Genomic DNA, 21,005 nt, shown 5'->3' on the forward strand with positions numbered 1-21,005 from the left:
TTTATTTTGTGGGTCGAATAGAGTAAATAGTTTATTGTGAATTGAGAGATCACTTTTCATATAAAGTGAGGTCTTAAGTAATCCTAATGTTAATTTCGCTTTAAAGATTATAATTAAAAATGCTTAAATTATGCTGAAACTACGCAATCAAAATAAATGCAAATAAACACAGAATTGCGCAAACTCTTACTCTGTGTCTTTAAAATTAACGAGATATTTATGTTGAATAGATGTTGTTGAAATAGGGAGCTAGATTTTATTCATATGAAATTGTGCTTTTGTTAGCTTGTATCGTTTTTCATAATCTGACGAACAAATTTTAATTTACTAATCGCGATTCTAAGTAAACGACTGAAGAGGTTTTTTTCACGCTGACAGAATAGCTCACTAGCTTTATAACAAAAAAGCGGCAATTCAGTTGCACAGGCCACGGTGAAGGTGACGCAGCGGGGGTTGGGTCACAAACCAAAATGGTCCATGTTATGTACCATGTTGAAAATAAAGAGTTGGCGTAAAATGTGCAATTACAACAAATTTCGCACATCAGTGCCCTACTCTGACGAGAACGTTTCATTCAATAACTTGATACCTTTAAACAATGAAGGGTTCGTGGTATTAATGTTCTATTTAATGCCGTTCCATTACCTAGCATTCTTTTCATATTAAACCAAACACACTGTTCTTCAACTATGAAGTGCACACGCTAGTTCTGTTTTATGTACAGCTTCCACGTCCCGGAATAAACCGCTAAATTTCATTACTGTACCCCCACCCATCTTGTCAAATAAAAAAATTAAAAACTGGCTGCAACAAACTCGTATTTTACAATTTGCGATCGCAGTAGTAAACTTTCTTTGAGTAATCTATTTAAAGATATGCTCGTATTTTGTTTGCAGCAGCTTCTTGGGTACAGAGCGAATGTTTTGATGCAGAAGGCTTTGCAAAGGGATATTTGTACCCCGGTCCAATTACGCAGCGAACTGCACACAATGAACATTATCGGAAAGTGTTTTGCTAGAAATAGAAAAATAAGAGATTGGCCTTTTTAAAACAGCGATAAGCTCAATCGAGTTGTCTAGACTGTTTTATTGCCCGAAAAGTTGGGAAGTTGGAGTTCGAGCTCATGTTTATTTTTAGCTCACCCTGCCTTTATCTATTCATCGTTCACTGTCTCACATTATTGGCAATCTCACTCAGAAAATGCCTACCTTTCCCACTGTTTATGTTTCGAGATTTATCCGGTTACATATTAATCAAATCATTAGATATTTAATCAAAGGGTTAATATTTGCTGATAATTGAAAGACTTGTATTTCAGTAATTGGAAACTAGCTTGCACTCGTTTCTGAAGCACAAATCCTACCAAGATAAAAAGAGAGGTTGTTCAAATTGTCTCATTTTAAAGATATGCTCTTTAACAGATAGGCTACCATTGACATTTTGCGTATATCGTTGCAGCAAATAATAAGATTTAAACTGCCCTTAGAAACTAAGATCTATTTTTAGTTTTTTTAAAATTAGGACCTGGATATTAAATTTATTTAGTACTGAAATGCCCGAATACATTTTATACAGCAACCAAAAACAGAATGAATGACCATTGTACTGTGGTGCAAGTGCCAATCCTAGACCCAGAGGGCGCTATGGCCCAAGGTTACCCGAGCTTTCAAATGGCATGCTTTATATTCGTTGTACTGATTCTTGATAGGGATGCATTTCATGACATTCTTGATAACACGTCATTAAATAACATGAAGATAATAATTAGTGGCCATTTTAGTTAAATAGTCTGAAAAAAAGGAATTATGTGAAAGGAATACTATAAGTTGGCAGCATTATTCAAGTTATAGTAAGAAATATTTTCACAGAAGAATTCCATTGCTAATAATTAATGAATATTGACGTTTTAACGAACCCTCTTACTAGCTTATCACAAGCCCTTGATGCTATATATATATAATTTACATTACACATACACACACATACACACACCCACACACATATACACACACACACACACACACACACACACACACACACACACACACACACACACACACACACACACACACACACACACACACACACATGCACACACCAAAGCATGAAATTAACTAAATTGCAGTATTTTCATCCACCACCGTAATTTACCGCAATAATGTTTGTCAGAAATATCATGTATACACATTGTTCAGTCAAACTAGTTTTATAGGACATCGTTACCGAACCGCATGTCTGCACAAGACAAATTTAATCTCAGTATTCCCCCAGGAAACGATCAGCAAGTATGAACTTCATGTGAAATTTACTTCAAAATGCACACAATCGCGTATTTATTCTTAGTTTAGTCAATAAGATCCGACATGAAAATAGGGTTTGGTCAATTTTACATAACTTGGCACTCAGTTGCTAATTAGCTTTCTAAACTTTAAAAAAACTGGTCAACGGATATCAACATTAAGAGGGATAATCTGGAACAATAGGTTAATTTAATTTCTGCTTTAACTATCAAAATTAAGTAAAGCGAAAAAGAATCAATCGAATATACTTTCGAAAAAATGCACGAACGTTTCAGAATCTTTCGTCGTAATTTAAAAACGGACAGTTAATTGAAAATACACTATCCCGCTAAAATAAAATAAAGGAAAGCGGACAAATTATTAAATCTCGCCAGTTATACTTTTCGGTTGAAATGTTCATATTCGATCAATATTTAAGAAGCAGATAAACCCACCATGATTTGATTGTTACATTTCACTGAACTGTTGGATATTTCTAAAGCAGACATATATGCACACCCTTTCGTTAAATATGGGAAACGCATAAGAACAGAGAACAGGAAAGCTGCAAAAGTACTCTGAATCTTAAGTGCCAAGCCAAAGATCCACAGTTGAACACATTTAAACCCTGTTAATGTTCAGAATAATACATATGGTCATTACGGGGATAGATTTCCAAAAGCTGCATTATGTGTCGGTTGTTGAGGAAATAGATCAAATTTGACATTGTCAAGATAAAATCACGGTGCCCCATGAAAGTATTATGTTGATAAAAGAAATCATGCAATATCAAGCAAAAACAGAAGGGGAAAATGAAAGAACGAATAAGAGCAACCCAGTTCCAGGAATAAACCTTTTCTTCCTAACCAGCAAATCCAATAGTGCACATATTGTATCTAATTCTAAAACGTAGTTCGTGGTTTATTCAAAAAGCAAATATATTGTGTTTTCTAACCAATTTTCAACGACAATTAAAGTATACTGTTTCTGAAATGAATATCCTGCACTTTCCCTTTCCCGGAGATTATTTTTCTTAATGAAACAAAAGCGGTTTTAAAAAGAATTTTCGCTCCATCCGAATTCAAATCTCACGTTAATTGTATTGTACGCTGTCGAACCTCTCTTTGATAATTGTGAAGCCACATTTCTCAATTCAAGAATCTATGTCGTATATGCATGGATCCCGATCAACTACCTTTTGTTAGAAAGATTGGTTATTTTGGAGCTCTTTACGATATTTAATGAATATTGCATTTAAATTGTCAAACATAGAGGAGCGCTTTTATTTTGCCTCCAAAAAAATCACATACCTCTCTTGAACTCGTACTTTGGAAGAGCGACAAAGTATTTTTCATTATAATTATTTTGCTGCCCAAAAGCGGCTTTGACATTGATCTAAATGGCGCCACCATGTGGACTGAGTGTCCAACTGGAAGAATTCATTGTCATAGCTCCCTGGTGTAGCAGTGCAGAAACATTGAACGAACGCAAAACGATATCAAGAGAGGGAGAAGAACTAAACTCAAAAATATGTTTACGTTCATAGCATTAGGAATATAAAATCTACTGTGGCAATAATCAAAAAACAGATAGCTACAATAAAAAAAAAACCTTTATGACTTGGCCCGCTGTTAGTAACCACAGCAACAGAGACGATCCCATGTCATTTGCCTTGAATGCCACAGCCCCTTAATACGCTACTTCACTGGTCTCAACTCCCTCTTCTGCAGATATAAAAGCTTCCACATATCTTTAACCACCCCCAGTATCACTCATTATTAAAACAACCTCACGCGCAACATTAAACTTCCATGATACTAGAATATGTCTCGCGAGTTTCTCTGCCAATGCAGTTGATCAACCTCTTATAATCTGTTTTGGTCTCCCGTCACCTCCGGCGGGAGTCTAACCAGAGAATGTAAGCTTCAGGGCTGATTATCCCTTCACCCCCAAGGTTAGAGGTGACGTCCACGGCGCAACAGAAGTTCAAAGCCAGGAAACAAGCAGGAAAACAGAATGAAAATCAGCATTAAAGATGCTGTAATACAACTGCAATGCAATGCAATCGTTTCTGATGTACGCCCCTATGTATCCAAACAAACGTCGTCGAATATTTGCCAAACTGAGAGTTTTGATTCACAAAATTTCACAAAGAGTTATTTTTGCTGAATAAAGTTCTAACCAATACAATTATTGACATTTTGGCTAATTGTGCCCATTTGAGCATTCGATTATCAACGTGAAATGACGAAAGCCCGTGCCAAGGGGAGGATAATTGAAATTGCATTGTCCAAAATTTGACGTGAATGCCTCAGCTTCCAGAAAATAAACTAAAGAAAAACGTACCAATGTATATAGACAGATGTGAATGTTATCCAGCTTTAATGGTTGCTTATTACGTACATGAAACGAACAATAATACAATACTTTGCAGGTGTTTTAGTTTTCGGCTTGAATACCCAACGAAGTTCGCCCTCAAGAAAAAGTACCTTCATTACTTTTTCTGCATGAAATCCAATTGTGCGCTCTCTCAACGTGGACATGCAAATTTACCCCACTTCAGTCAAATTGATAAATATAAATTATATACAAATGTTAAGCAAATGCCGATTTCACATTTAATTAAACAGCATCCGATTGCTCTTAATAGAATTGGTGCTTCATTTCAAAATCTAAATGCTTAATGTAAAAAAACACCACTTCTGTGGTGCATATTCCAGCCTTTTAATACATTTCAGTGTTTTGCAAAATAAACCAAAATTACAAAAAATAAAGATAACGGCGAGCAGCTGTCATCTGTCATTTTATGAGAATGAACAATAAAATAAGCTATTTTGATGATGTTAATGACAAAGGCCAGAACGAAACATTGAATTTAAACTGATAAAATAAACAAAAGTGATTTTGAAGGCTGGTATATGTTGTTAGGTAAAGTGTGGGTGATTTTTGTACAATACGGCCTATAGGTATATCGGCCTATAAAAAGCTTAAATGGTGAATGTACAGGAAATGTTACCATTGTGCAATAAACACACTTATGTGTTTAATGAAAATACTTTTCTGTCTTTGGTTCACACGGATAAAGATGGCTTCAAAATGGTGATAACTGCAGACTTGTCATCCTTTGGAGGAATCCGCGAAAAGGATAGATGCATGAGCAGCAGCTTTCAAACCCAATTCCTATACACATTCATACTGTACCAAAAGAGCGACATATTTACAATACTTTGTGCTCAAGTATGCCATCACGGGTAGCATCTCTTCCCTTTGAAAAGTTAAAAGTAAAAACCGCATTTGAAAATTACGAAGCACAATGTGTCAAGTACAAATAAACACACACGGATTGCTTCAGCGAGCATAAAATAGCCGGTTTTCAAATATCTTATTATTCCAAGCTATGTATTAAATGGTAAGGTGTTTATATATCGAGGCCAACAGCTAAAATATACAGATTTTTACATGTTAAACAGAATTTAACCACACTTGTTTATTTTAATGACTAATATAAATTCCACACTCATTAGAAACGGTGGGGTTTTTTTGCTATGAATTTCAAATTGGATATTTGCATGCATGTTCTCTTTTGGGGTAATAATGAAGGTGGGGGTGGGGAGTACTGATTGATATGTATGGAAATAAATGTGGATCTATTGTGGAGATGGAAGTTGTCATCTGCCTTTCCTATAGACGAGTTTTAGTATGCTAAACAGCGATAAGCAGGCATTATTTGTAGGACTACGCTGCGCTACGTCCCCTCCTTTCAGAAGGCTCAGTTGCAAAAGAACGAGACTGCTTGCTACTAGTTGTAACCGAAGATAACAAATATATATCCAATTGTTATGACTGGCAATGAGGGCCACTGTAATGTTCCTAATCTAAAGCATGCGCATCTTATCGCCTTATTTTTAAAAATACGTTTATATTACAGCTGGTCCACAACAGTCCACTCTTTCTCCTAGACATTCAGTACACGTGTCCGTTCATGGATAGAAGCTGCCTTCATCCTTGAATTTAAAAAAAAATCGGTTTCGCTTAACTAAGTCCAAACGTTCACCTTGACATCTCAAAAGGTAATCTCAAGTAATACTCCGTGTATGAAATATATAGAAGACGCGTGTGTATTAATAAGTGTGTGCGTGCGTGTGTCTGTGTGTGTCTGTGTGTGAAGTCAACGATGAGCATTAATTCCAGTTACTTTTTAAAGTTGAAACTAGGCGTCCCAATTAGTTTTGAAAAGTTGTCTGGCCCGTCAGAGCTGTATTAAAGTGTCTGCTCACAAACTCGAACTTGAGCTTTTTTTTACCTCTGCCTTCTGGCCTGGCCGATTTCATCGTAGTAGTTAGGAAGGTGGAATGCCTCTTTGTAAACTCAGTCTAATCTCAGAGCAATGGATTCGTAGTGTAATATTGAAGGCGGTCCCTGTTTAACTTCTTTTCCTTCATCCTCCTGTTCTGAAACCAAATTTTAACTTGCCGGTCGGTTAAATTGAGCATACGGGAAAGTTGTAGGCGCTTCTCCTTGTTGATGTAGACACTGAAGAAAAATTCTCTCTCCAGCTCCCTGATCTGGTATTTGGTATAGGGGCATCTTTTTTTACGTGTACGCTGGCCACCTGTAACAGGTAAACAGTATGTTAAAACATTGGTAACTGTAAGTAAGAGTAGCCAGTGTTTTTCTGAGGAACAACATATACTTTACTGTAATTAAGAGCACCTCTACATAATTCCTACTTTTTACACAGCAATATTTACCACCAATGCACGATATACAGAACAGTTCGCTAACGCTTTAAAGCGCTTATTGAATGGGTCTTGGAACATAAGATGGCTGCCTCGGTTACCAGAATGGTTGAGGAACTTCTTAAGTTAAAGCTGTGATACTCCCTTTCCAAAGAGTACTTGAAATTACAAAAGGGCTTTCCATATCCAGGAACTAACTACATTCTTGGGAAGATAAATGATTTTTAAAGATGAAACGTCCGAGTATAAGAGCATTAAAGACAGAAAATAAGCGAAGTGCACGACGTTTTATTTTATTTAGGGTGCTAAATCTAAAAGGATTTGAAGCATGACACAATCGCCCCATCATTATAAAGGTGCCGGGAACAGGAATTGGTTTTCTTAAGGGAGGGGGCTTTGTTGTGTAGATATTCCGTGTTGTAAACGTCGACATAGGCATGCTCTAGAAGTACTATTGTAGCGTTAAAGCTGTGCTTACCGCACGTCCAGCTATAAAATGTGATTATTAAATAAAATATGGTCACTCAATCCTGAAATAAGTTTTTATGGTGGGAAAACTCTGTGCTAAAGGTACTGCACTATTTATGTTGCTGTTAAAAATGTCATTTTACCCTGTTATATTTTAAAGCGGTTACTTATGGAACTGAATACAACCTATAAATAGAGTTTTTGTGTCAACACGTGTTTTATGGAATTCGTGTGCTGTATTCATACACGCGTACATCACAACGGCCAAAAGGCTATTTTTTTATGAATGCACACCTAATAATTTAAATTACCAATTTTTTAATCCAAAATTCACATTTAAAAATGCCAATTGAGCTATTTTAATGCAGGGATTGGCTGGTGTTATTTCACGGCCAATTTCAGAGCGGAACACGTGATCCTGTCATTTATTTTAAAAAAAGTTTTGTTGGGAAATCTACAGGCCATCCATAAACCCCCTTATATGCTTATAAAACAGCACATAAAAATTTTAACAGCAGCGCGCGAGATCGCAAAACTTTCCTTCATAAGTAGGCACTGATTCTACCTACTAGAGTTGCTGCTTTTTTCCTCATTGTTGCCGGAAGAAGATTCCGGGCTGCTGCTCCCGGGACTCGTCTCCTTCTCCACCGACACCCTGGAAGTCTCCGAACTTGAAGTTGCCGCAGACGGCACTTTACCTGGGCTCTTCTCCCCGCAATACTCCGACTGCTGATTCTCATTAGAACCGTAGGCAGTCTCGAAGAACTGATCAAATCCTTGCGGCAGGACACCGTTCCTACCCACCGGGTTGTAGAAGCTGGAAGACGCGTTGGAACTGGGGTGGTAAACGCTGGCGCTATTTTTCATTAACATCTCGCCCATGGTGCTGGCAGGCAGGCATTCTCTGTGCATCAGCTCCTCTGCGGAATAGCAGTGAGGGAGATTGCTTCTGTGATGCCACTTATTGGAAGGATCGATGGCATAGTCTCTGAAGGTAACTTCTCGCACAGGTTGAACCTGGGGGATATTAGACGAGTAAGAGTATGTCATGGGACGAGAAGCCGGTGTTTGGGGTAAAAATGAAGGCAGGCTGGAGAAATCCGGACCCGAGACATAATAGGTACAGCTAGGCAAATAAAGATTAGAGCCACAAGAAACCCGCTCATCAAAATCCATCATCGCTTTCTTGGGGTCCCCTAGCGCAAGAATAGCTTGCATTCGCACAGCTAAACATGGTCCTTAGATGCTGCTGCCTCTTTGAAGCTGATCCGCGGAGTAAAAATTTGGAAACGTAAGCTGACGTGGAAATGTATCTCCATACATCGCAGGAACCAGCCGGTCATGTGACCAGATGCCTGGAGAAATTGACATGCATCACTTTGGATTCCCCCCTCGCACCAGGAGCGCAAAGCTCTTTACAACTGAGCTCTGCACATTTCTAAACGGGGAAAGGAAAGCTCGAATAATACTGTGAAGGTGTTCAAGCTTCACACCAGAGACGCATTTGGCACATTTACTTCAAGCCGCTCCAACAAGCTGACTTGAATGAAGAGTAGACATAGAAAGAACTTATAACCATTTCCGCAGCAAAAATGTCAAACACAGATTTTTATTTTTTTTAAAGGGTGATTTTTGAATTATCACGCACACAGATCTATTAGAGGAAAACTCCAGGAAATTAAATTATATTGGAAAATAATCCCCTTATCTTTTTTGTCGTGTCATTTTAATGAAAAATAGCGTGCAAAATATTTATTTCACCAGCAGAGAATGTGTGTATCTAGAGACGACTAATCACAAAACTGTAAGAAGCTTCCCGAGACGTGAAGTGGGAGCGGATTTTTTTAATGTATAAATCATGATTTATCTACCTATATCTTCTCTGTTTTCAACTCAAATACCCTCACCTCCACTTCCCCACTTAACAGAAATAAACCACGGAAGCATACAGTCATTTGTCGACCCCCATAAAAGCCGTGGGGAAGATGAGTTAGACTGACTATAGGTCCGGAATTGAATATTGGCTTGTTTGTGTCTTTGTGAGTGTAGCCGAATAGCTTTTAGGTGATTTTCCTCATAAAAATTGAACCCGCACGAAACTGCCACTATGTTTTTCATGTTGTTGTTTTTCATGTGTGTTGGTGCTTCTAATTTGAGGACAAATGGGCATGGTCACGTTCAACACCACATACAAAACCATCGCCCTCTCGATACAATTCTCTAAGCCAGATACCATTTAGCTGGATTTCAGGATATAATTTCGAAAACAGTCTATTGTTCAATCAGCTTTACATTCAGGCGGAGTTCTTATGAACACGCTATTCACGACAGAACACTAGTAATTATATATTTGAAAAATGTTTAGGTGAAACAGGCGTGAACAAAAACGGAATAAAATCCATTTGACATTGGCCGTGGGCATATTGTTCTGTATTTCTATAAAATCTCAACAAAGTCCTATGAATATGAAGCGGACTTGCATTTACTATGGTTAGGATTAAATAACAATAGTTTAGTTTGGCCAGGGAAAGCTTAATTAAAGAACAACCAATAAAAGTGCATTTTATTTAGATATATTAGCGCCGTCTAACAAACTACATGGTTTAAATGCACACTAGGAGTTTGAAAGTCATGCAATGAATTCCGAGGCTGTTGAAAAGAATGATACCATAGATAAGAGTTGAAGTTAAACTTTGCTTTAAGAATTTGTCACATATTAGCTATTGCTGTTCCAAAAACAATTGCGCAGTGCCAAAACAAACAGGTTTCCTGGGGATAAGGACCTTTGCCACAAACATTTGCCAGAAAGACCTAACTCTAAATTATTTCACACACAAAAATACTCTTTACGAGCAACCGTGTTAGTTGCAAGTTAATAATTTAATATTTTTTTCTAATTGTTTCTTTGCTATAAGCATACAGCAATGATATGAAAACGTCTACAAAATACTCGAATACAGATTTTATTTATTTTTCTGGCCCGCGCAACCGAATAAATCACTCGTAAAAATAAGGCCATCTTATAAAATAATAACAGTAGACTCCGAAAGCACTAAGGATATTAATAGGATTTTCGAAGCCATAATTTGCAATAAGGATTAGCAATACTCGGTGCGAATATTCTTTGAGGAATTCAACAGTTCGGCAATCCGGCTATCTTTATATTACACTATAGAACATATCTACATTTTATTTACCGTATAGATACATACATATATATATATATAAATTATATGTACCGCATAAAACGAAACTGCGAAGCCATACTGTGAAATCGCAGCTTTAAATTAAGATCCAAATTCATCCCTATTCAGTAGTTTTTTAAAAAACGATTCACATTGGGTTATATTTAGTAACTGTGGTCAAAACAGCAAATGTAAAATCTGAAAGTTTACAGTGTTAAAAGAAAAACGAAGTGAAGTGCAGGAGGATATTGACACGATTTGTTCCTGTACGGATGGACAAATTCCGACACTGCGCTTTTCATAAAATAATTAAATATAATACGCCTACGAGAACCGAGAGCGGTTTAGCTTGACCTGTGGTTTTAATAGCAGTTTTGACAACCAGCTTCACCAGACGCTCGCATAGACATTGTAGCCGACCAGGGGTTAGCTAAAGACGCCACCTACATGGAATCCCTGACATTCCCAGCTAACGTGAACAATCAGGCGTTCCCAAAAGCGACAAGGACGCGTTCTTTGTCTGATAAAAATCGGGCTGAATTTTGAAGGAGTAAGCTTTTTAGCCGGACATTGCACGTTTTAACCACCAGTGGCACAAAATCTACTTTCTTGTCTTTTTTCTTTCTTACCGAAAGTTTGAATTATACGTGAATGAACTGCTATGCAATTTTCCAAACAACGCAACCTGCTATAACCGTGTTAGAAGAATAAGATAAACAAAATTACAACTCTTTAATATTCCTCCAAATTATAAAAGGAAGCTGGAGATTGCATTTCCGTTTAAATAAAAGGCGAAAATGATCTTAGATACAGTCACTATTTTAATCGCTGCGCCATTTTCTAACCATCTGTATTTCTCACCTATCATTATATCTTTGCAGTAAATATCGCCCTTTCTTATAGCTGATTTTCAATTACAGATTTAGGATCAATTTGACTTTTTAATTTCGTTTTAGTTGTATTGCAGCCTTCAGGAACATATTTAAATAATTCCCAAGAGTTAATTCTAAAACATAAATGTACCTACCTTGTGTATCTTTTATTTGACGCAAACTCTGGCCATTTGGTGGATATTTGATGTGAATGAAATCTAATGTAAATGCCGAAGTTTAAGGAGATCGGTGAATTATTGCGGCGCAGGCTATTTTCCTGCAGGAGTCCAACACCGTGGGAGAGCTGAGACCCGGATGAAGTTAATTTTCTTCACACTGAGGTGTATTTCAAAGCTTTGTTGAAGATATTGTCAAAAACGAAATCGGATTAAAACTGTCCATGTTAAAGTTTGAACACAAAAACAAGAACCCAAATAAGACAAGTGTTGGGGGAAGTTTACATCTGAGTTTCGTGAGGACTTTGCGCTTAAGAGCTCGCAGCCGACTTAACATTGAACTTCAACTTTGAAAAATGCTGCACACGCGAAATGAATATACTTGACAAAAAATAAGATATGTATCAAGCGAAGTTAAAGGTTTAATGAAAGGAAAATATCTTACATCTATTGGTCGTCTTGAAAAAAAATCGATCATGGCCTTCCGCCACTTGCGATGTCGACTGTGTCATTAATAGAGACGGCCTGGAAAAGTAAAGGAAAATAAACTGTGTGGTGTTTGGATTCATTCATTTTGATGTCTCACTATCCACGGGTTAAAAGCTGAAAATTGTACTTCCAGCTGGCACACTTATATTGTCACTGTAAACCAGTGTGGAATGAAAAAGGCCAGTCATATTGTTCTTTGCAGGTTTTATAAGGGATAGTATCCGCATTACTTCTTCATTTCTCCCACGAATTACATTAGACCCTAATTATCTTTGGCAAATCAAGCAACATAGGTTTTAATTACGTGTAACAACAAAGTATGTTGCTATATTACGCCCCAAGCTATTTCTCTAACATGGAATGGTGCAGCTCTCTTCTGCAATATCTCCCCTTACACTCCTGGAAGACAAATGGAAATAGCATATTGGTGCTTAAAGGGAAATGGACAGTTCCTGCTGTAATATGAAGTGATAATCTGGACTTTAAAAAAAAAAAGAACCACCGTCTTTAACGGTATTCGTCTATTTAATGCAATATCTGCCTTTAGTTACTTGGTCAAAAATAAACTGATTTTGGAATTAGTTCGATAAACTGTGAAACTTAGAAACTCAGAAAAATACCACTCTACATTCTAGGCCAAATCAAATAAAAACAAATTCCTTCTTGGTAGTGGGGTTAGGGAGACATGCAATGTCTTTATTTTTCTTTTTTTAACCACATACATTACGAATCTCAAAACCTAAAGTGAAAATCACTGGTTTCAAATGAGTGCGTTCCTTTTCAACGAAAACCATGTTGATTTTTGTGTGCAGGGTTGTTTTGTCCTCTAGTTCAGCGGCACTGACAGTGACAAGACAACGGGAACCGGCGGCCATTTTTATGCCTGATGTCTCCGAGATTTTGTAAAGTTCAGTTAAATACTTGCAGAAACTCGCACCTTAGTCGAACGATGAGTTGCATTGATAAAAAGACAGTCTTTTAAGATGTGAAAACACGTCGAGAATTAATAGGGTAGAGGTCCCAGGCGGATTGTTGTACTTGAATTTGAAAACAATGCTAGATCCGTATCGATTTGGTTTATTTAGATTTTGTTGACCCGCAGTGGGGTTATTGAAAAGACATTCAAATATCATGCACGTTGAATATTGTGGCCCCAATTAAGCGAAAAATATATGTTCAATTTGTTCTTCTATTATACTTTTTTTTTGCCCTATGAAAACCAGTGAAACACCGCAATGGACGTATATTTAGTCAAGTTCGGAAATAAAAGCAAAACGCACTCCGCGCCATTCGCCGAAAATGAACATGTTATATTTTTTACCACTTCCGTTAAACTTTATTTTATTCTCCAAAATCTTTTTTTTTTGTGGAATAAAGGTTTCTTTAATGTTTCTGTCATATTTACTATTCGGAATACAGAACTTCAATTTTGATAAATACTAGATCATCTGGATTCCAATTTTTAACCTGCACATTGTCCCAATAAAATTACAGAAAATGAGTGGCAAGTTCCATTGTGACAATTTTGTGCATTTTTTATCAATAAATCCCACCGCGTGGAGCTCAACGGTATCAAGTTGTCCAGTGATGCAGCGCAAAAAATCCCTCAGCATTGGTTTTTCAGCACACCGCGGCAAAATACATGGCTCGTTAATTAATATTGAGGCTTCTCTTTTGCACAATTAGACCTAACCATCGTAAAATTAGCATTCTATTTACAAATAACCACTACGTTTCGCTTCCGAGCATTTTTTAGTCTATTATATGCGAATTTATTTAGAACGAATCCATTATCGTTTTCAAAGACATCCGTATTTGAAATGTACTACTGAGATCACGGGATATATTTAATCCTGGCACACACAATTTGACAAGTTGAAGAACTACTCTTTAGACACGATAGCGTTTCAGGTCTATGTTAAGGATTACAAAGGCAAGAGACCTCGACTACAAATTCAGACCTCGACTATAATTCAGTAAACCCATCACTAGTTCTGTAGTGATTTTCGGTAATATATTTTTCACGAATTTACACAAAAGTGTGATGTTCCATGCTGATCAGCCCACTATTTGATTTCAATATATAAGCCATTATATATTCTTATGCATTGATGAATACTGACATATCTACAGGGTATGGGAGATTTTACCCGAACTGTCGAATTTGAACTTGAAAGCTTACTTTGAACTTGGCTTGTTGTCACAGACCGGAATTTCAGAACTTCTTTCGTTAAATGCACTTCATTCGCCTCCGCGTACGATCTGTAACTATTCCCTATGTATTAGGATGAATTCTTCCAGCTTTCTTATCCTCTGCCTTTCAAAAAATAGCCGCCGCCTCAGATATGCTGGGCTCAGAACATTCCCCGCAGCCTCATGCTATAAGTATGACCAGTTGGCATACTAAGATAAACAGAGACAAGGCAACAGTCTAATTGCATCTGGTCTTTGGTAAATTAGAATATAGAAAGTCGCGATGCAATTGTCTCCCAGATGAACATTCAGGACGCACACCCGTCTCGCATATGCCCACTAAACCTGCAGTACGGCAAAATGTCTTAATCCTTTCCCCAAGTAGAATAAATAAAATCAAAGTGAAATGCTGAAAATACGTGAAATGTTAACAGGACAAGCCCGTGACTGCATGCGTTAAGGATGGAGTCAGCAGTGTTATGTCATGAAAGCTAAAATTAACGAATTTCAACTGCATTAATTCTGATGCTTTGTTGATAAGTTGTGTAAATTGCTTTGAATGACTGTAGTTCTGAATAGACTTAAATGCCCCCGATTTTCTACCACCGATTACAGAATATAATAAATGTTGAAGCATAATGGGCAAAGTTCTAACCACTATTTGCTATTTCAATTTTTTGAAGAACATTTGCTCACTGAGCTGCGAACGCAGTGACAAGTGGAACTTGTATTTGATTTGTTTACTCCCGGCTATCTGTCCCAGTTGGAGAAGGGAAGTGAACATTTCACTGCTAATTCGTGAACTATTTTAAAACAACGTACATTACCAATGAAGTGAGATCCTTTCCAGATTCCGAATTGAGATTAAAACATAACACTTCACAATAATAAATATAAGTGGACTAATCTTCCAAGTTGAATACTAGGAGCATTACTATCTGTATTATATTTTGTAAAACATCAAAGAACACCACAACCCGACTAGACAGCTGATTTGCAAGACGATATATTAAGAAAGTATAATGTAAAAACATCCAATATTTCATAATCTTTACTGGAAATTAGATTTAGTTTCAGAAACACTGTGCAGTATATTTTAATAAATTATGTTACCTTAGGTACCATCCAAACATCTCTTTATTCAGGGGATGCATTTGGAGTTGGAATGAATAATAATGTAATTGAATATTAACTTACCATTATTGTTCAGTGTGAGAGAGAGGTAAAAAGGGATAATTGATTTAAACTAAGGACCATGAGAAATAGTCCCTTTTTACCTAATAGTCAATTATCCCTTTTTACCTCTCTCTCACATTCAGCAAGGAAAATCTCGTACACTGAATAGTTAGGTATAATTTCAAAGAAATTCTAAATTAGAATACAAAATACACTTTAAACATTGTGGCTGTGAGAATTTATATTGTTAATGCGATTACACTGATATAATTCAAGAAGGGTCTCGACCCGAAACGTCACCCATTCCTTCTGTCCAGAGATGCTGCCTGTCCCGCTGAGTTACTCCAGCATTTTGTGCCTATCTTGTGCATAAATATATATTTACTTTGTTTTAATTTAATATCTGGCAATATTTTAGTGAAGTGAAATATAAACACATGAAGTGAAATTATATTTTGGATATCGTAATATATACAATATATTTCTTCTGAATATCTCATAATATATAAGACGCATGTTATCTTAATCGTTCCAAATGTTATTTGGAAATTGTACAAAATTGCACCATTTGGTTATAAAAGAACGAGCACATTCTACACACGAAATGCCCTTTGACCTTATTTGCCCAAAAAAATATATTTAATCATTATTAATTCAAATGCCGCAACTGTGTGGGTGCATATGAGTACACAAATATTTTATGTTAATCTATAAAATGTTTGTTTACTTGTTGATATGTATCTATTACAATGCAGAGAGTAATTGTTTTCAACTATTGTGCTGTGGTACATAAACCGAAAACTGAAACGTCTGGGTTTGTATGTGATATAATATTCTGTTTTATGAAGATGTTTCGTTGTTTGCACCATACACTAGTTACGTAACTGACTTAACATTGGAATGCAATTACATTTTATTTACAAAGAGTTCCATATTACGATCTTTCTTGTCAGTAATGTCAAACCAAGTATATGCCATCTTTGTACTTATGGATAGTCTATTATAAATCCCTAACTAAGGCAGTCGCAGGAGTGCCGTGCTGTTGCCATTCAACGTGATTTCAGCATTTCAGTTTGGTTTTATTTATTCTAAAATAACGAACCAATTGCTTATTTATTCACAAAATGCTGGAGTAACTGATTATGTGCATTGAAGTTCCGTTGATCCAATTAGAATAAAAATCGATCGCACAAAGGCTCTATTTCATTCCCAATTTGAATAATACATTTAATTTCGAATTGGAGTGGCACAATAGTATGTGGTCGTATTTTAAAAATTAATTCAACAATTTTGAAGTCAATTTGGCGTGATTTGCAAAGAGCCACATAAGCAAGTTAGGTACAGAGTACGTTAATTTAAAATCCAATTCAATTAATCCTGAGTTCATGTTTGAATTCGGTGTAGATTTGACATTAAATATTCGTTTGGAGTAATTCTCAATAAATATTAAAAAATACATTTTGTGGGTTATTATTACGAAAAGTAATAGCTTTGTATACACATTAATTTCATGATGGCAAGTGATGCTTAACAGTGAGCGCAAAGAAAAATGGGCTTTGCAGGATTCATGCAAATGTACGCAAGTTTAGCTACTTTCTGCAGTGCATATTGTATTCCCTCAGAATTGTTAATAAGGCTTCAATCGAGTGAAGAGAAGGAACAATTCAAGTCAACAACTTTTCCAAAACAAATGCCGGCTGTAGGCAGAACATACAAAATCGGTGATGTGAATGGATACATACTTCTAAAACGTGGAAATCAGCGAAATTAAATCCAAATCTCTGCCTTAATACAGCTTTGGTTTTCGGAAATGGCTTAAAGATTTAATCGTGTATCGAGGGGCTCTGTTACAATTGTAGATTATACAGCGTATAAATGTCTTTAAACATGATTCCTGGCGTTTAGCTTCGTGCATTAAATTATCATAATATACTTTTACTGACAGTCTACAGTAACGCATGCGAAATTATCCCTTAGAACTAACCCAAGGTGGCTGGTGTTATTACTTAAGGCAATTTTAGAAAATAAAATGCATTATCATTTTCCCAATAAATTATTTTATTCGCTTGGGGCTGCGCTGAATTCACTAGAAGTATACTAAGTTACGATAATTTACGCAAAAGATGTACGGTTCACGGTGAATCATATGCACCAACAGAAGAACGAAAGAGCCGAAGGCTAAATTAAAATCAAAAGCCAATTCTATATTGTAGCATCGTTTTCTGTTTGGTTATGCCGGTGTTAACGTTGACTGTATGGCTAATTTTGCTTGACTATATATTTTGCTATAAATAACAAGAAATGACGAGAGTCTGACGAGATAAATCTGATTGTTTAAGGGGTTCGAAGTACTTTTGTTCCTGCATTTGAGTTACTTAAGACTGAAGCAAAACGGATAATATCCGAGGTAAAAATTTGCCTTGAATTTATTTATTTGGAGGCACTGATAACTGTTGGTTATACCTGCTTTGTCTGCATCAATGATTACTGTTAACTAATAACACTGTGTTTGGTTCTCATTTCGTAAACAAAAAAAAATCGTTTTTTTTTACACAAGATGCATGTAGAAAAGTATAATCTAATAATTAGACCAGCCTTGATCTGAGACAATGTGGGTGGTTCTCCTCGAGTATTTCCCAACCAGCGCTCGATTGAATGTTGCAATCGGATGCCGTGATTGGTTAGTCTGCGTCATGTGATGAATGTAGTATTTTATAATCCCACGACATTTTGACAAATCAGCTTGCATGTTGCAAACAGCAGCCCCCCGAGTTGTTGATTCGTGTGCATTAGGAAAAAGGCACTAGAAAAATAAAGTATGATTTAAGATTCACTATTAGAAGTGCAACATTATTTAGATGTATATACAACAAAATTAATCGGAGACTTCAATAAATTTGCTTACCTCTCAAATAATAATTTCAAGGTAGACCACTTTCAAGAGACCACTTTCTGTAATATCCAAGATAAATCAGAGTACTCTGCATGACTGTGGAATTTATCTGTAATTCTATACATTGAAATGAAAAATTGAGGAAATTCATATTTTTAGTGCAGATCAAGTTACAGCTTTACACGTCCACAGTCATCAGCGAAAGACGGATTATGCAATACCACACACAATTTCATGTCCTTTCTATTTAAAACGTATGTAGACTATATGCCTTAAAATTCTAAAAATGCAGCGTAAAATTCCTTACTCAAATATTTGTGTAGAACAGCTCGGTCATCCCTTTAGTTTTGTAAGATTAGAAGCGAAATTTCGCAAATATTTGACCATATACGCTGTACAGAATATAACTGTATAACCATTATATCCAGAGCAGTTGCATACAGCTGTACACAAAAGTAAAATCATCGTTACATCATAACAAACACGTTAGAGATCGGCTGATCATAGATAATTTAAAGATGTCTAAATGCCTTTTATGTGGTTCATGAATGCTACAGTCTTATATTTTATTTGATCAGTTTATTTACTCTTTCTTTAGTTGCACAGGTTGAAAGTTAGATGCAGCTAAATGTTAATTCACAAAAATGCAGCTATATACCAATATTCACTTGGATTGTAAATTTAATCTTTGCTGATGTTAGTAAATTACTAAAGCTTGGCGGAGCAATACTTGATTTATGATTAGTCATTGAAATTCATACATTTAAAATAATTTAACCGAACTTTTCCACAATTTCGACAATGCATTAATACTCGGTACAGTTACTGACCTATATTTGATAGTCCTTGTTCAACTTTACACGTTCATTATTGAAACACCCACGTTCGTTTGGTTGTGTGTTCAAAGCCCTTATAAATGATTCTCCGCAGATGTAACAGTAGATGGCGTACTTGTTCTACATATACACCTCATGACTATTCATGAGCTGTTAATCGTCAAGGTCAAAGACTATCTGTTTTCGTCAAGGTCAAGGTTTAAACCTCCCCCACCCCCATCGCACTACAACCATAGCCAAGCAATGACAGATAATGTATTTTTATTCAGATTATTTAAACGCGTTTAGTTTACTACCCCTAAACATTCAGTATTTTAATACATGCTTAGATATAACCTAAAATATTCCCATCAACACCCGAATCTTTATCTGGCGGTGAGGTTTTCCTTGAAAAAAGGCAGGGCATATTTACTAAGACTTCTTATTTTTAGCAAGTTCCTTGGTTGTTTCTCAGAATGAAAGCTCTGTTTTCACACATCTTGAATAACTTGCTACACAACAGGAACAAATCTAATTAGCCCATTTAAAAAAAACTTTTTTTTGTTTTAGAAGTTCATAGCCGGTCTCGTGTTTCTTCATAAAAATATGCGACGCTGTAGTTTATGAAGACTTTTATTCGTGAAATAATTTGTTTTAATGCAAATAATTCAGAAGATGATAAAAAAGACAATAGGCTATACAGATTAAAAGCTGCATAATAGCAATGCAAGACATTTCTTAAATCTTTGATTATCATTCGTGATTTAACGTTGCAACTATAATTGGTTTATATATACCAAGCAAGAGGGGGGCATGCAGGTATAACAATGCGGTATTTAAAAAAATACAATTGCACGCAAATGCTGTCATCTTTAGGAAGGAGGGTGTATGATTTAAGATTGCATGGAGATTAATGCAATGTGTGATGTTTAATATAACTAGCAGGCAAAAAAAGGCTTCATATTGTGTTCATTTTCACGGAATTGTGTCTTCCACGTTTGCAATCAGATATTTTTCTTTCCGCTCTGTAGAAACTGACGATCTGCATTTTAATTACGAAAGGCAAGGATGCTCCTAGGTATGTACATAAGACGAAACGTAGTCCTGAAATTGTACGCATTCACGTTCCCATATACACTGCTATTTAGAATATATTCTCCCTTCTACCTGTACATTAATATCTTTAGAGATAGCGTATCCCTTCCAAAGAAACCTTAGTGCGTAAACATTCTTATTATACATTTCACGATATATCCCATAGCTTACCTGAGGAAAAAAATAGCATGCACTCTAGTAGCGTTTTTATTAACTAAAACCCTTTCAGCAAGTTTTCTTTAGGTGCTTTGATTGCATTTATGCGAAGGAACAGTATGAATCAAAGTTTTACGATTATTCCTTTTGAGTGTTTCTGTCTATATGCACTCGACAATGTTTTTGCCTCATTTGAAAATAGCAACCCTTTAGATTGTTCAATAATGGGGTTGATTTGTTTCTGGCGAATCTTAAACGATTTTAACAAGACAGTTGCACCATATCTCTCTTGAAATTTTATTTGTGATTTGTTTTGGATTGTTTTAAGAAAAATAACGTGCAGGCAGAATTTTTTTAAAATCTAGCATCAAGAAAATGAGCTGAGATGGATTATTTTTTTCTCCAGGCTGAGATCAAATATGTTCTAAACATTTTCAAAGTAAGTCCGAGTGTTTCTGGAATTGTCGCA

General features: G+C 36.1%; 1 protein-coding gene across 1 annotated transcript; it reads right to left on the bottom strand.

Moving 5' to 3' along the window:
- Positions 1-6,658: 6,658 nt before the first annotated feature.
- On the bottom strand, positions 6,659-8,704 carry hoxa11b (homeobox A11b). The gene is made up of 2 exons (XM_078428429.1): positions 8,056-8,704; positions 6,659-6,891 (listed from the first exon to the last, which is right to left on the bottom strand). The coding sequence occupies exons 1-2, from the start codon at positions 8,702-8,704 to the stop codon at positions 6,659-6,661; spliced, it is 882 nt and encodes a 293-aa protein (XP_078284555.1).
- Between the last annotated feature and the right edge of the window lie 12,301 nt (positions 8,705-21,005).

The sequence above is a fragment of the Rhinoraja longicauda genome, chromosome 2 (assembly GCF_053455715.1).
Source record: "Rhinoraja longicauda isolate Sanriku21f chromosome 2, sRhiLon1.1, whole genome shotgun sequence".
NCBI lineage: Eukaryota > Metazoa > Chordata > Chondrichthyes > Rajiformes > Arhynchobatidae > Rhinoraja > Rhinoraja longicauda.